The 15,368-nt window shown below is 36.3% G+C and overlaps 1 protein-coding gene across 1 annotated transcript; it reads left to right on the forward strand.

The window, feature by feature from the left end:
- Nucleotides 1-9,794: 9,794 nt before the first annotated feature.
- On the forward strand, nt 9,795-11,083 carry LOC110922499. Its single transcript, XM_022166792.2, has 2 exons — nt 9,795-10,152; nt 10,591-11,083. The coding sequence occupies exons 1-2, from the start codon at nt 9,957-9,959 to the stop codon at nt 10,986-10,988; spliced, it is 594 nt and encodes a 197-aa protein (XP_022022484.1). The 5' UTR covers nt 9,795-9,956; the 3' UTR covers nt 10,989-11,083.
- Nucleotides 11,084-15,368: the final 4,285 nt, after the last annotated feature.

The following is a 15,368-nucleotide window of genomic DNA, read 5'->3' on the forward strand; positions in this document are numbered from 1 at the left end:
GGTCGATGACAAGCTTCGGAATGAAGACACGACGTGAAGGCCCTCAAAAGATGAAAATTCGAGTTGCCGCTGATCATCATCAACACCACAAGGATCTCAAGCTATAAGGATCAAGTCTTTCACGAGCATAACTCAAGGGGGAGCTTATGTTAAGGGGGAGTTTTTTTTTCAACACACTTCCTACATGAAACGGGGAGTTTGTTGATACACTTTCTGCTTTCAAGACGTGAAGACTTTGAAGATCCTCCGACATTGAAGACTTGAAAGGACGTCAGAGACTTGAAGACACGAAAATCGAGACAAAGCTACAGCCAAGGGGGAGTTTGTTGGTGCACTTGTGTCTGTACTTTGTCTGTATTTTGTCATGATACAAAACGATGTCTTTTGTTAGTCTAGGTTACGTCTTAGGTTTGTTAATATGTGTGTTTGATGTAAGTTTGACCAAGTCAACCATCCTCCTGGTTTGACTTGGCCAAACAGTTAGGCAATGGTTGTAATATGTTTGTATCGAAGGATGAGTCATCGAAGGATTGTTTAGATCCTTCGATGAGCCCGAAAGATAAACCTTCGATGGATGTTGATGGACCTCGAAGGATATCATCCTTCGAGGTATATGTGGATCCTTCGATAGGTTTCAGATCGATAGATGATCCTTCGATCAGTCTATCTGATCCTTCGATCAGTCTATCTGATCCTTCGACCAGACGAGCTGTGATGGGTATATATACTCATGTAATGTGTTCACTTCAAAGAGTTAGACAGAGACATAGGGTGAGAGTGTGAGTGAACTTAGTCTTGTAGAGAGCGTATTTTCAGTTTGGTCAAGGGCTGTAACCGTGTCCACTGAAATACAAGAGAAAACTTTGATATCTCGTGTGTCTACCTTTCTCTTTGTAGCTTGTGTTCTCATATAAACTATCGGTTTGCATTCTAGCTTGGATTCCGCACTTGCTAGTGTGTTAAACATAACAAGGATAAGGTTTAACCTTAACCTCCGGGGGACCTACAATTTGTTAAGGAATGTTAGATTTAAATAACCCAAACTTTCATCAATTGGCCGTTAGCACTAACTTTTGATTTGTACAACATCACGCCCAACTTTCAACTTACTTTCGGATATCACTCCCAAACTAACCCAACACTAACCCAGTTTGCTGACGTCAGATGCCACGTCACCAAACTAGTGCCACATCATCTCCCATGTCATCAAAAAAGTCAAGTCATATGTCACGTCATTAAAAAGCCAAATCAGCTGCCATGTCACCAACATGTGCCACATCAGCAAAAATCTAACTGGGTTAAGGTTCAGTTAGTTTGGGAGTAATATCGTAAAATAAGTTGAAAGTGAGGACTGGTGTTGTACAAATCGAAAGTTGTGAGTGTTGTTGGCTAATTGATGAAAGTTTGAGTTATTTAAATCCAAAATCTCATTTTTAACATGAACAAACATTAATGTGTGTGGTTTCAATTTTCGGTCATTGAGCTTCCTAGATTATCGGTGACACGTAATTTGAAACACTATTAGTTTCTTCGTGACCTGGTAAGGTTTAAATGTTAGACTATAGGATGTGGAGGAGGCTAGTCATTGGATGATGCCCCTCCACATCACCCTCCACGTAAACATAGGATACCCCTCCAAGGATGGACCAAGGGGTGGAGGATGGGTCTTCCATCATTTTTTAATTTTGGCAAAAGAATATGCAATATATATATGGTAAGGTTATTGTAGGGGTGTTCACGATCCAATCCGATTCGATCGAGGGTCTGCTCATGCTCGGATTGAATTACAACCGATCCGATCCGAGCGGATCAAATTTGTAAAACCGATCGCAAAAGTGATGCTCATGCTCGGATTAAATTACAACCGATCCGATCCGAGCGGATCAAATTTGTAAAAAAACCGATCGCAAAAGTGATGCTCATGCTCTGATTAGGGAGAATAGAGAGCGGCGATTAAATATACGACTGATTAGGTAATTATATTTTAGGAATAGATTTAGGGTTAGATACTAGATTTATATATTAAATATTAAGTTGGGTTGGGTTGAATGTTATATGGGCTTTTAGTTTTTTTGGGCTATTTATATTTTTGGGTGTTTAATCTATAAAATCTATAATATAAAAATATATATTAACTACTAATAAAAATAATTCGAGCGAAACCGAGCGATCGACGAGCGAGCGGAGGTATGCTCATGCTCGGATTGAATTTGAATCGAACCGATCCGATCGACTCATTTACAAACTGAGCGGGAATCGAACGAGCATTTTTCGAGCATTTTTCGAGCGATCGTCGAGCGATCTTCGATCGTCGAGCAGTTTGGACAGCCCTAGGTTATTGTAAAAAAAGTTAAAAGTGCGAGAAGTGTGAGAAATATTGTGGAGATGACATGTGTACTCAATCTAAATTAATTCAAAAGGGTAAACAAGCAATTTTATCATTGATTCAATTAATTCAAAACCTTCCATAACCGCCACCTTATCTATAGGAATATGATTTTTTTAAAAGATCTCTAAAAAAAAACACTACGAATATCACCGCAACCACCATTCAGAATGTATATAACACCATTCAATAAGTATATAACACCATTTTAAATATCTCTATAAAACACTACGAATAACACTGCAAAATCACCATTCAGCACATATATAACACCATTCAATAATTATATAACAACATTCAATAATTATATTTCAATAATTATATAACACCATTCAATAAGTATATAACACTATTAAAGACACTACATCCATTTCCAGAATGTGTTCTTAGTATAGTGTTCATAGTATGGTTATAGTATGCAGTGGCGAAGCTTGAGATTTCTGACGGGGGGGTCGAAAACGTATATACCCAAAAAAATTCTATAGAACCGGGGGGTCGAAAACATATATACCCAAAAATTTCTATACGAAAGCTACATACATAACACTACTAAGCGAAAAGTTCGGGGGGTCGGGCGCCCCCTTCGGCCCCTTCTAAGCTTTGCCCTTGATAGTATGGTTATTGTACATGGTGTTTTAAACCTGCATGCATGGTGTTTTACATCTGCATGCTAGTAGATGTTCTAGATTCCATATGTTAAAACACCATGGTATTTTAAACCTACATTCCAGTAGATGTTCTTCGCATGTTCATCGTATAGTGTTTTACACCTGCATTCCAATTTGTGTTTAAAACACCACGCTTTGAATCATAATACAATTAAAACACCACTTCATGAACATAGACAAAACCTCATGGACTAAACATCTGATCGAAACATAATTTTTTTCTCTATATAAGTATAGCAATATGGTACTCATATTAAAGATAAAAAAACACTCGTTATTATGGTGTAATTTTTTTTAAAGTTACATATAGAAAGTTATTGGCGTTTAAAAAAGACGGGGGAAGTTGCATGTGCATTAATGTTAGTTTATTAATTTAAAAATATTAAATTTACCTGTATACCCTTAATCTAGAAAATTAATATGTTTAATAGAAAACATTATTTACAATTTTGCCATTATGATTTCAACCATTAGATCAAAGATCTAATGGTGTAGATTCTTTCTTATCTTTCTCACAAAAAACCTTTTTTTACAGGATTTCAACTCCAAACTTGATGTGAGTTCTAGATTTTTGGATAAAAACATTTGATAATTAGGTTAAAAGTAATGGCACTTGAATGGAGAAGAGTGAAATAGATATAATATGTGGTGGTGAAATAGAGAAAAATGTCTAGATGACTAGATCTAATAGTTGATGAAGACCTGATAATCATACTAACTACCGATGGCCACAAGAAAATGTGTAATCAACAATAATGAGGATTGCCATATTAAAAAAATGAAGACGATGATAATATGTTAGAAGAAACAAAAACATATAACTCCCATTGTTATGCATACATCATAAACCAAGAGCCGAAGTACTATACCAATAAATGAGATACTTCAACAATATTAAGAGATTAATACTTACATTTATATATTATGACTGTAGACCCGCATGTTAAACATTTTATTGCACCAATACTCAGTTGACTTATTTGCTAGAAAACATATCCAAAAAATAGATTGGAGACTCCAGCAGTTTATATTCCGTTGGTAATGGATCAAAATGTGTTTTACTGATGAGAAGTCAGATTGCAAACGTATATGTACAATATGCATGTGCTATCCGGCGGCACGCTTACCATTGCACACTTTAGCACAACAAATGTTACTCACCGCGAAGCGCATGCATACTACACGCCACTAGTTTGGTTAATAGGGGTGCACATTTTCAGGTGGAAACGATAAACAAGTTCAGATTCTGGTCAAAATGCTCAAAACCAATGGTGGAGAAACTGGTTTGGGTCGGAAATGATTTCATGGAATGGAAAACCCTAACTGGTGGGAATCGAACTGAGTCAGTTTGAGACCGGTTCAAAACCAAACTTAGTTTCTAAACAGTTTTAGTAAATAAAATGATTTTTTAATAAATTAAAAACTAAATATACACAAATAAGCAACATAAAATTCTTCTTTAATTTATTTTTGGAATTATAAAGCAACAAAACATAAATCCATTAAAAACATAATTTTAGGAATTACGATGTGAATACAATTTACCTTTTTTTATTCAGCGACATCATCATCGTGTAATGTTTATTGTTTGCCGGAACTATAGTTGATCATGGCCACTTTGGGAAGCCATTTTTTGGGAGCCTATTTTGAACGTTTTTTTTGAATTTTGAGTTTTGAGAGAATAAAGTGTGCTTTTGAGAGTTATAATTGAACCAACACACCATTACACCCAATGCCTATTTACATTTTTTGCATGAAAAATCAGAAATTTTATAATTCTAACCGAAAAATTGGGGGGGGGGGGGTGCACCCCCTGGTATCAACTAAGCTACGCCCCTGGATTTGACGAACCACCGGTCTCAATCCATTTTTTCTCTAAAAACGCCAAGCGGATCCCAAATCTACGGTTTATTTCTTGGGTTCACAATGATTTCTCCCAAACCAGTTTCATTTTTGGTTTAGGTAAGGGTCGAGTTCCAGTCTCGGTTCTCAAACAAGTTTATACTTTATAGGCCCTATTACCCTAAATGGTTTCTCTTCTGAAACACCCTCATAGAGGCCCATGATATAATGGGCTTTATGTAGCGAGTTGGACATTAGAACTTAGTAGACTTCAATCCACAAAACTTTCATAATTGTAAGCCCTAAAATTATGTTTATCAAGTACTGTTTTCTTTAACATGGCGGAAATTCCTTTCAACAAATAACGGAAACCTGTAAATTACTACCATGAAGTTTAATATTGTATTTTTTAGACACCATTGTAGTTAAAGTAACACACATCGGCTAATAATTTATTTTTCAAGAAAATAGTTTGATTTGAATAATAACACACCGTGTCCCATACTCGCCCCGATACTCATTGCGCATATGTCAAGTAATTACTCGTCGGATATCGGGCTTATCCGCGGGTACACCTGTTAATTTCTTTGGAATTTTCAAACACATTTTTTATTACCAATTAAATTTTTATATTCTTAATAACTACAATAAGTTAATCACTATAAAAGTTTAAAATATCTAAAATATGTCAATATCATTATGTAAAGAGAAAAATACCCGGATAGTCCCTGTGGTTTCGCCTTTTTTCACCTATAGTCCCCAACTTTCTAAAACTACCTGAATAGTCCTCAAGTTTTCATTTTTTGTTCCCGGATAGTCCCTAGGTCTAACTTCAGTTTGTTTTCTCTGTTAAGGAGGGTGTGAAATGACAAAAATACCCTTTCCTTAAAAGGCCAAACCATAGGGACTATCCAGGCATCTTCTTCATACTAATATATATCTATATGTCACAGATTATCCTTTCTCTCCCTGCTCTCTCTCTAGTACCACCACCACCATCACCTCCACCACCACCGCTGTCACCACCACTGACCACCACCACCACCATCGTCACAACCACTCCTGCCACAACCACCACTTCCACCACAACCATCACCGTCGCCATCATCACCACCCCCGCCACAACCACCACTGCCGCCACAACCATCACCGTTTCCGTTTATAGTGAAGGTGATGTCGACGTTGTTCTGGCCGGCAACGATCAGCTCAGATCTGAGTTAGGTTAGTCAGATTCAGGGCTCGGGTCTCGGCTAGTGGCGGTTCGGTTCAGGTTATGTTGCAGGTTCAAGCTTCATCTAGGTTTTGATTTGGGTAAGTTTGGTTCAATTTCGTTTTGTTCGGTTCAAGATGCGGGTCGAGTCAGTTAATGAGGCGTCGCGGTTCAGTATCATGTTTTGGTCTCTTGGGTTGCGGGTCAGCAGGTTCAAGTCAGCAGGTTCGTATCAGATTTCATGCTTAGTTGGTTGTTTCAGCAGGTTCGAGTTTTGTCTCGTTTCGGTCTAATTCAGATGTTGGTTCGACTTAGATTTGTTTCGGGTCTCGTTTGGCTTTAGTTCCGGGTCTCGTTCAGTCTTGTTTTGGGTTCGGGTCATCGGGTTAAGCACGAGACTTGATAATTTAACGATACAAATGATGTTTCAGAGATTCTTTGATAACCGCATCGTCACCGGTGGATCTTGATTGATCAGATTTGGGTTTCCATTTTCTAAGACCGTGTGTGTGGGTGTTTCGCAATTTCAGGTCCAGAGTGAATCAGGCAATCAGTAGTGCAAGGTAAATGAAGGTTTTGTTGGCTCGATTTCAGTGTTTATTCGGTTGGGTATCTCTGTTTTTTTATGGGTGTTTGCAGGTTGCAAGTTGCAGAGACAAAGAAACAAACAGGAAGGGGAGAAGGAGTGGGGGTTGGGGGTGGGTGATGATGGCGATGTAGTTTGAGGTCGGTTCGGGACCGAGCCCAACTTTTATCGTAGTTGGCCTTTAGACGGGCGGGTTTTCTCTGAAACTGTGGCGGTGATGGTGGAGGGTGGAGGAGGGTGATGGTGGGTGGAGGTTGAAGATGAAGTGTGGTGGTGGGGTTTTATAAATAAATATGAAGAAAATGCCCGGATAGTCCCTATGGTTTGGCCTTTTAAGAAAATGGTATTTTGTCATTTCACACCCGCCTTAAGAGAGAAAACAAACTGAAGTTCGACCCAGGGACTATCCGGGAACAAAAAATGAAAACTTGGGGACTATTCAGGTAGTTTTAGAAAGTTGGGGACTATAGGTGAAAAAAGACGAAACCACAGGAACTATCCGTACATTTTTCTCTTATGTAAATTTCAAAAAAAAAAAAAAAAAAAAAAAAAAAAAACTATTTCGTATTCGTAACATACCAGTGTAAATAATATCATCAAGATATATATTTCAAACGAAAATTTTATTTCCAAGTAACAAAGCTATTATAGTGAAGAATTACTAAACAAGGATTAAGGGTAAAAAAACAAATAAGAACTACGATTTTTTGAGGATATGTTTCGGGTAAATGGGTAAATAGTTTCGGGTAATTAGGTCAAGTATCATCTAATCATATACCTGCAATTTCTTTTCCAATCTCATACTCGGTTTGATACGCATCAGGTTTCGGGTATACCCATCGGACTCCTGCTTTGCCCCTTAAACTACAATTTCATTTTGGTTTAAATGAATTTGTTTATATTATTTTTTTATGGTAGATTTGCTCTTTTTATCTATCATTTTTAACATGTCAAGTTTCATCAAAACAGAAGGACTATTTTCTAAAACGATTTGTAACGACCCAAACTCGTTACCCAACCAACCCGCATGTTTTTACCAGGTTTGCAGTTATCCATTTAGCCTAAATAAGTTTTGTTTGTTTGTTTGTAAAGTTCAAATATTGCTTGGCCACGACTATTAATTCATCAGAGTAATATCCAACACTAAACATCATTTTTGTTCACTTAAAAACAATTTCTACTTATCTTAGATATATCCGGGATATGTTGTTTCTTTATTGCTTTTTATGACACTGCCCCAAATGCTTTTTCTTTCCTTTATATAATCATTACTGTTTTTTTTTCATGCTCAATTATTTCATGTTGCCATGTTGTTAATGGCAGGTTTTCCTCTCTCTCTGTATACATATATATATATATACACACATACACACACATGTGTGTGTGTTAATGAAAAGTTTTTGATGTGGAGGGTGGATTTTAGTGAATAGAACAGTGGTTAGACCACTAATCAAGTGGATTTTAAATTTTATAGAGGTGGCCAGATTTTACGGTACTTTTTACACCCTCATAAATCATGATGAGGATTCTTTTATTCCACTAGTATTTAATATTCATGAGTTTAAGATTAATATATAATATATAATTTAAAATTTAAAATATTATTAAATAGTCACAAGCCAGCCAAGAAATGAAGTCTTTGGATGTATAATAAGATAAATCAAATTTCAAAAGTGGTATTAAAGACGATGTGTCCCATAACCATAAATCTCTCATCTTCAAACCTAAATTTCCTTCCTTAGTAAAGAAGAGATGGACCACACCATGTAGACAAAAGATATCAATCAGGAACTAATAATTGACTAGTCAAAATGCATGCCATATGGATCCTATGTGGGGCTTTCATTTCATAACATCCATCTTTCATTTCATATTACTTCATCCGAAATCATGCATGTTTCGATGGACAAGTCGAATAAAATGGTTTCACCCTGGTCCCAGAATTCACATTTATGAATTATGATAATCGCTTACACGACCCCTTAGTCGCGTGCATACTTCTACTTACGTATGAGACTAAAGTTTTAGTTATGTATGAGACTATACGCCCGATATTAATGTTACAAAAACAAGACACTTGATATGGGAATCTGATTTGATTATTAGATTTTCAGATTCACGTATTTCTTAAAGATATTTTTTTTTTTTCTGTTAGCTCATAGTATATTATACGCGTATCAAATGTGATTAACTATCTTTTTAGTTTGACGTATCTCTTAAAAAAGGTATCCATATTAGATTATAAAAGAAAGATGTTTGAGTATCTATTTCTTATATCCGTATAACTCATGGTTCATACACTAGTGTAGGATTAAATAAACGAGCAAAAGTAAATACACGACTAATAAGTTTGTTCATAAAGTTATTTTACGATAATTATGATCTATCTTTTAGTTTCACGTAACTCTAAACTTCTAGCTTCATCTCTTTATATTAAACAATACTAGAATAAGATTCAACTATTTCTCATTTACACCAGTGTAATTTATAGTTTTTTTTTATAGACAATCACGAAAATGATCTTTAGATCAACCAATTTACGAAAATAAACATTGAACGCGTCAAGGACTGCCGCATTCACATGAACCAATGCACTTTTTGTGTCTGGGACGCAAAAGACTGTGTCAAAGAATATGCCATGGGTTTTCGCACTTACTTTTTCTTTTCAATCATGATTTTTAAATGATCATATCTTTTACATACGATAATATTTTTTATAAAAAATATGAACGTATGAAAAAGTTATGCTCTTTAAAAATCGTGGTGAAAAAGTAAAAAAAAAAAGTCAAAGGATGACGACACGTGTGAACTTATTCGCTAGGATTTATGCGACAACCACATACGCAATCTCTAAGGATTGAGGCAGCCGCAGATGCCGAAGCATGTTCGTTTTCGTAATTTTGACCGGTCAACTATCCATTTTCATGATATTCCCTTTTTTTTAACCATAAATTAGTACTTTCATAGTTTATACACTACCATCGAACTAAGAGTAAATACACAACTAATCAATAACTTTATGAATAAAGTTATATATTCTCCAATAAATCAATAACATATTATACGGATAAAAAAAAACTTATGATAGCTGCGTTACATTCTTTATGGGAATGGTCGGGCAAACAAAAGCTTAAAGAAGCATCCCACCGACGACAACCACCTTTCACTTTCCCTCCTTTTCCATCATTACCCTCCCTCCATCTTCATATCAACTCTTAACCTTCATCACATCATCATCCACCCCACACACAACATTAATATATCATGGGCAACTGTCTCTTTGGAGGCCCATCTGACCATGATCACATAATCAAAGTCATCAACTCCACCGGTGGCATCATGGAGTTCTACGCCCCCATCTCCGCCGAATCCATCACTGACGAGTTCCCTGGCCACGCTATCTTCCCTGGAACCGACCTCTTCTGGAAACCCATCCCCCATCACGAAGTTCTAGTCCCAGGTAACCAGGGCCGTTCCAACCTTTTTGGAGTCTTTTTTTCCTGATTGTTATAAAACAATACTCATTTATTTATCTGTGTTTGGAATCAAGCAAAATTCTTACACGATCATAACAAAGAGTGGTTAATTTGCTTGTGTACATGGGCAGACCTAGCCTTTGGCCAGGGTGGGCGGCCGCACCCCTTGAAAAAAAACATTTAGTGTATATTTTATGCAAAAAAACCCGACCGCACCCCTTGAAAATATGGTTGAATATCTCATCCGCACCCTCCAACAAAAAATTTCTGGGTCCGCCACTGCTTGTGTAAGAAATCAAACAAATATAAAATAATAAGTTTCCAGTAATATTAATAGTTAGCATATTATTTTTCTTTTAAGTAGGGCCGTATTCTTTGGCCTAAGTTTTGGTTACTTATACTATAGGTCCGGCCTGCTGCAGGTAACTCATACTACCTCCTTCCACTAGACAAAACAAGAGGGACAAAACTTGGTCATGTTAGATCCAACAGCCTGCCAGGAACCGCGGCTTATAGGATGTCGTTTGACAGCCGTAGAATGTTCAAGAGGTCATATACGGATCATGCGAACAGTTCCAGGAATAATGGGAGCGGGTTTTGGAAGGTGAAGTTGGTTATTAGTCCGGAACAGTTGTTGGAGATATTGTCACAAGAAGGGAGGACACAGGAGTTGATTGAGAATGTTAGGACTGTTGCTAAGTGTGGGAGTGAAGGTGTTGTGTCGTGTAATTCGTCTGCTTCTGCGTTGTCGGATCAGTGGAGTCTTTGCAGCAGTCGTAGCAGAAATGGTTCGAAGAAAGATGTTGTGTTAGAGATGTAAGTAGTCAGTGTAGTAAGTTTGTTTAATCTTCTTTAAAGGAGTTATAATGTTATATCAATTAATTACCATATAATTAACACCAGTTTTTAATTTAATTGCGTTGATATAATTTGTAATGTTACATAGTGTTAAAGAAGGCTCCCTTAGTTAAAGAAATTCACAAATTATTGTTGCAATGAATTATCATTTTTATGTAATTTTGAGGTAAAAAGAGATGATAGTTTCATTACAAGGTGTTGTAGTTAGTGATTTATACAAGTAACCTGCCGTTTGATAAACCGTCATGTTAGCAAAAACCCTTGTCACTTCAAAGATTGACAATTGCCAAAAATTGTTGTTACTTATACATCAAGTAATTGGTTAAAGACTAATGTATTTTTTATTAAATGGGTTAAATTATTAAAGTGTATTAAATTAAATTAAAGGGAAAAAGTACTAGTTTATTTTATGCATTAAGGATAAACTTAACCGTTAATAGACTTAGGTAACATGTTTGGATTCGTCTTGGTGGTGGTGGTGTAGCATCTCATCTCGTCTACGGTCTATCCAAGGCAAGAGCAAAACTATAACCGTGGAAATCTATTATAGCCTCACATGCACTCTGATGTTTAAGTCAGTCATGTATCTTAGGTCAAAAGCATATGAATAGCCTCACATGCACTCCGATGCTCAAATCAGTCATGTATCTCATGTCAAAAGCATATGAATTTATAATCGCGTGTGTACGTACGTGTAAGGCTCTCTATTGAACATTGAGAGTTGATAGTTACGTAGTGGAGAGATGGAAGGTTCTCCACCAAGGTCAGTGGCGGACCCAGGATTTTTGGACAATGGGGTCCAAAAAAAAAAAACACACAAAAAAAGGAAGAAACAGGTATCGAACCCATGACCTTTTGTGTGTAAACAAGGGGTTTTACCATTGCACTAGGCTCACTTTCATTGTTATGGGGTCCAACTAAATTCTTTTATGGGGTCCATAGACAATTTTATATACCGTTTCTACTATTTTTTAAAAAAAGATTGGGGTCCGGGGACCCCGTTACTCGTAACGTAGGTCCGCCCCTGACCAAGGTTGGTTAACTATCATCCATTATTGAGGAAAGTGGGAAGAATGTGGACCAAGTCATAATAGGTCTGGTGGAATCAATTTGGCACGTGAAGCAAGTAAAATTGGTATTAGGTGGCATTTATAGGTGGTATATATATGACCAGAGACCCGGATATAGAGTGTAATAAGGGGTGACTTCTGTCGCCCTTTGACGCTCTGCTGATATTGTATATTTTGGATAAATTTGACGTTTTTTTGATTTTGTTACCCTTTTAGATTTTTTGTTTGAAATGTTGCCTTATAATAATTTTCTAGATCCACCACTGTATATTACATCCATATGGTATTTAGCATTTTGCAAGTGAAGCAAGGTGGATTGATGGTATGCTACACTTGCCGAGAAATACATCATCATCATCACACACATATAACTTGTTGAAATACATCATCATCAACATCATGCAGGTCCAACAACTTGATGAAAATTTTTGCATTCCCTCGAACATTTTCTACACTCCCATCATATCGGATGGTCCAAGAGGACCACTACATCAAAAAAGCAAACAATAGTTGACTTTGGTTAAGCGGCCCATAACCAAACTGAACCCAGGCCGAAAATCAATCAAACGAAACCCACCCAAACCTAGTAGAGCTAACTAAAAAACTATTTAAAACTTTAGGCCCACCCTAGGCTTTCCTCTATATGATTTTGCATGTGGTCCTCCCCTATATAATACGATGAGAAGTCCTGATATATAGGAGGTATCTACTCTCTTAAAATCACATATTGCCTTATTCATACATACATATAAAAGATACTCATGATTATTAGTCCATACATCAGAGTCGTGATGGAGCCGTTATGTGGGTGATACGCTCCATAGCCCTGGAACCACCCCCCCCCCTCCCGGCGTTATGGCGTGTGAAAAATTTTCCCCCCGATGGTGATAACATGATGAAGTGGTTTTTTTTTTTTTTTTTTTTTTTTTTTTTTTTTTTTTTTTGTGGGTGAAGGTGAGTTTATGTGGTGTTAACTACTAACCCAAATATTATGGGGGTTATGTAGGGTTATTTTGGGGTTATGAGAGAATAATCTCAGATTTGGGTTTGAATTGTATTGTACAAGATTAGGGTTACACAAAGATGGTGTTTATATAGACCACCATATTACACACTAGCCTCTATACTATTTGTTTCCTTCTTTCCAACAGTTACCACTACACATGGCCTTATAATTCGGACTAAAAATGACCCTTTCAACATCACTAAGGGGTTGACTCTGTTCACATTCTACATGGGGTCGTCGTCACTACAGATGACGACAAGTTTTAAAATTCATAGCTATATCAGAGCCTGTAAGAGAATGTATGAGAATCTGACTCATCTCCGTTTATAGCATTGGCAAGTTTTAAGCCTCATCCATCGCCATTTTCCTTGTACACTCTTAAAAGCTCTGACATGGCTATAGTTCTCTTAACCCTCGTCATTTATAGTGGTGATGTTCTGCTAGTAAAAAAAAAAAATCCTAAAATCGATGTGCCAACTCAGCTGTATTTTTATGGGGTAGGGGCGCACACTAGTGATAGAGTTCCATCATTCACAACATACAATCAAGTTCCGCCACGTCATCGAGCTTTATTCCATCACTAGTGATGGATTTTAGAGGAAATACCCATCACTCACCACACACTCATCTCCATCATCAAACATGTGCAGCCTTCACGCGTGATCATGGCAATGCATGGCCATGTCAACACGTTATAAGACATGGTGGCGGTGGTGCATCACGGAGAAGAACGCGTGGCCAACCCTTCATAACGGGGCACCCCGTCTCCTCTTATAATCCGTGGTGCAGTGTAGAAGCCTTTTGGGCAAGTTGCTTAATGGGCAAGTTGTGTAGAAGCCTTTCCAAACCATAATGGGCCTTTTGGCCCAAAACAGTAGTTCAATTGACCAATTTATTATGTATTCAACTAATTGATTCGTCTTAATTTGTTCTTCCCAAAATCTCAAACTTTAGATCAATTTATTAAATTTGCTTTGCAAACATATATATCTTAGTATGTGTTTTAGACCAAAAACACTATCTAACCAAATTGAACCTCAAATAGGCCAAAATCGATAACTTCTATCAATTTCTGTATTATTTGAATTTTCATACCTAAGTAAAATTCAAATTTTCCTAAGCATTTATAAGAGTGTCATCACACATATGTAATCAGTAATGTAATGTCCAACACACCATTTTTCCAAAATGAGTACTCTTTTTATCTCCAACAGATTTATTTTGTTTACATGGCACAAAAGGCCTATTTATGTTCTTCTGTTTGGCATATAACATACAATTTGTCTAATATAAGTACTTTATTGGATATCAATTTGACCAGTTAAACTAATCTTACAATTATATACATAAAAAATATCTAAAATCCGTAAGTTAGTAATTCATTTCCTCATTTACTTCATAATATAACATTAACAAATTATATCGAAAATTTTGGTACATTACAAGAGACGTAGAATATCCAGACTTATCTCTTGTAAAAAAAAAAAATAATAACTATCCATGATCTCTATAGTATCCTATGTCTAAAAGTAGGGCTGCAAACGAACCAAACGTTTAGCGAACATTTTCGTGAACTGTTCGGTGGAAAGTTTGTTTGTGTTCATTCTTTATTAAACAAATGAACACGAACAAAAAAAATTCATTCATTTAGTTAAATGAACAAACATGAACATAGGCCACGTTCGTTCATTTATGTTCTTGAACGTTTGGTAACGTGTTCGTTTATGTTCGATTGTGTTCCATAGTTCATTAGTGTTTTTAGTAAATTATATTTTGAGTCCATGTGTTTTGATGGTTTTTACCACTTGAGTCCAAAATCAAAAAGTTTAACGCTCTGAGTCCCTAACGACTTATTTTATAACATTTTGAGTCCAACTTTTTAACACTTTACTTTTGATTTTGGACTCAAGTGGTTAAAACCACTAAAACATAAGAACTCAAAACGTTATAACTTTTTGATTTTAGACTCAACTGGTTAAAAACACTAAAACTCAGGGACTCAAAAAGTAATTTACTCTTTTAGTTTTTATATTTTTATTTAAATACTTCAAAATTATGAGAAATAAAATATTTAATAAGTATAATGTATTACATATTTTATTCATTAACGTTTATTTGTTTTCGTTTGTTTCCGTTTGTGTTTATAAACATTAGTTTGTTTTCACGTGTGTTCATCAAGACATCAACGTTCGTTTTCGTTCGTTGCCTAAAATTAACAAACGAACACGAATACGTTCATTTTCTTAACAAACGAACACGTTCATTT

Source organism: Helianthus annuus, chromosome 17, assembly GCF_002127325.2.
Source record: "Helianthus annuus cultivar XRQ/B chromosome 17, HanXRQr2.0-SUNRISE, whole genome shotgun sequence".
In the NCBI taxonomy this organism is placed as follows: domain Eukaryota; kingdom Viridiplantae; phylum Streptophyta; class Magnoliopsida; order Asterales; family Asteraceae; genus Helianthus; species Helianthus annuus.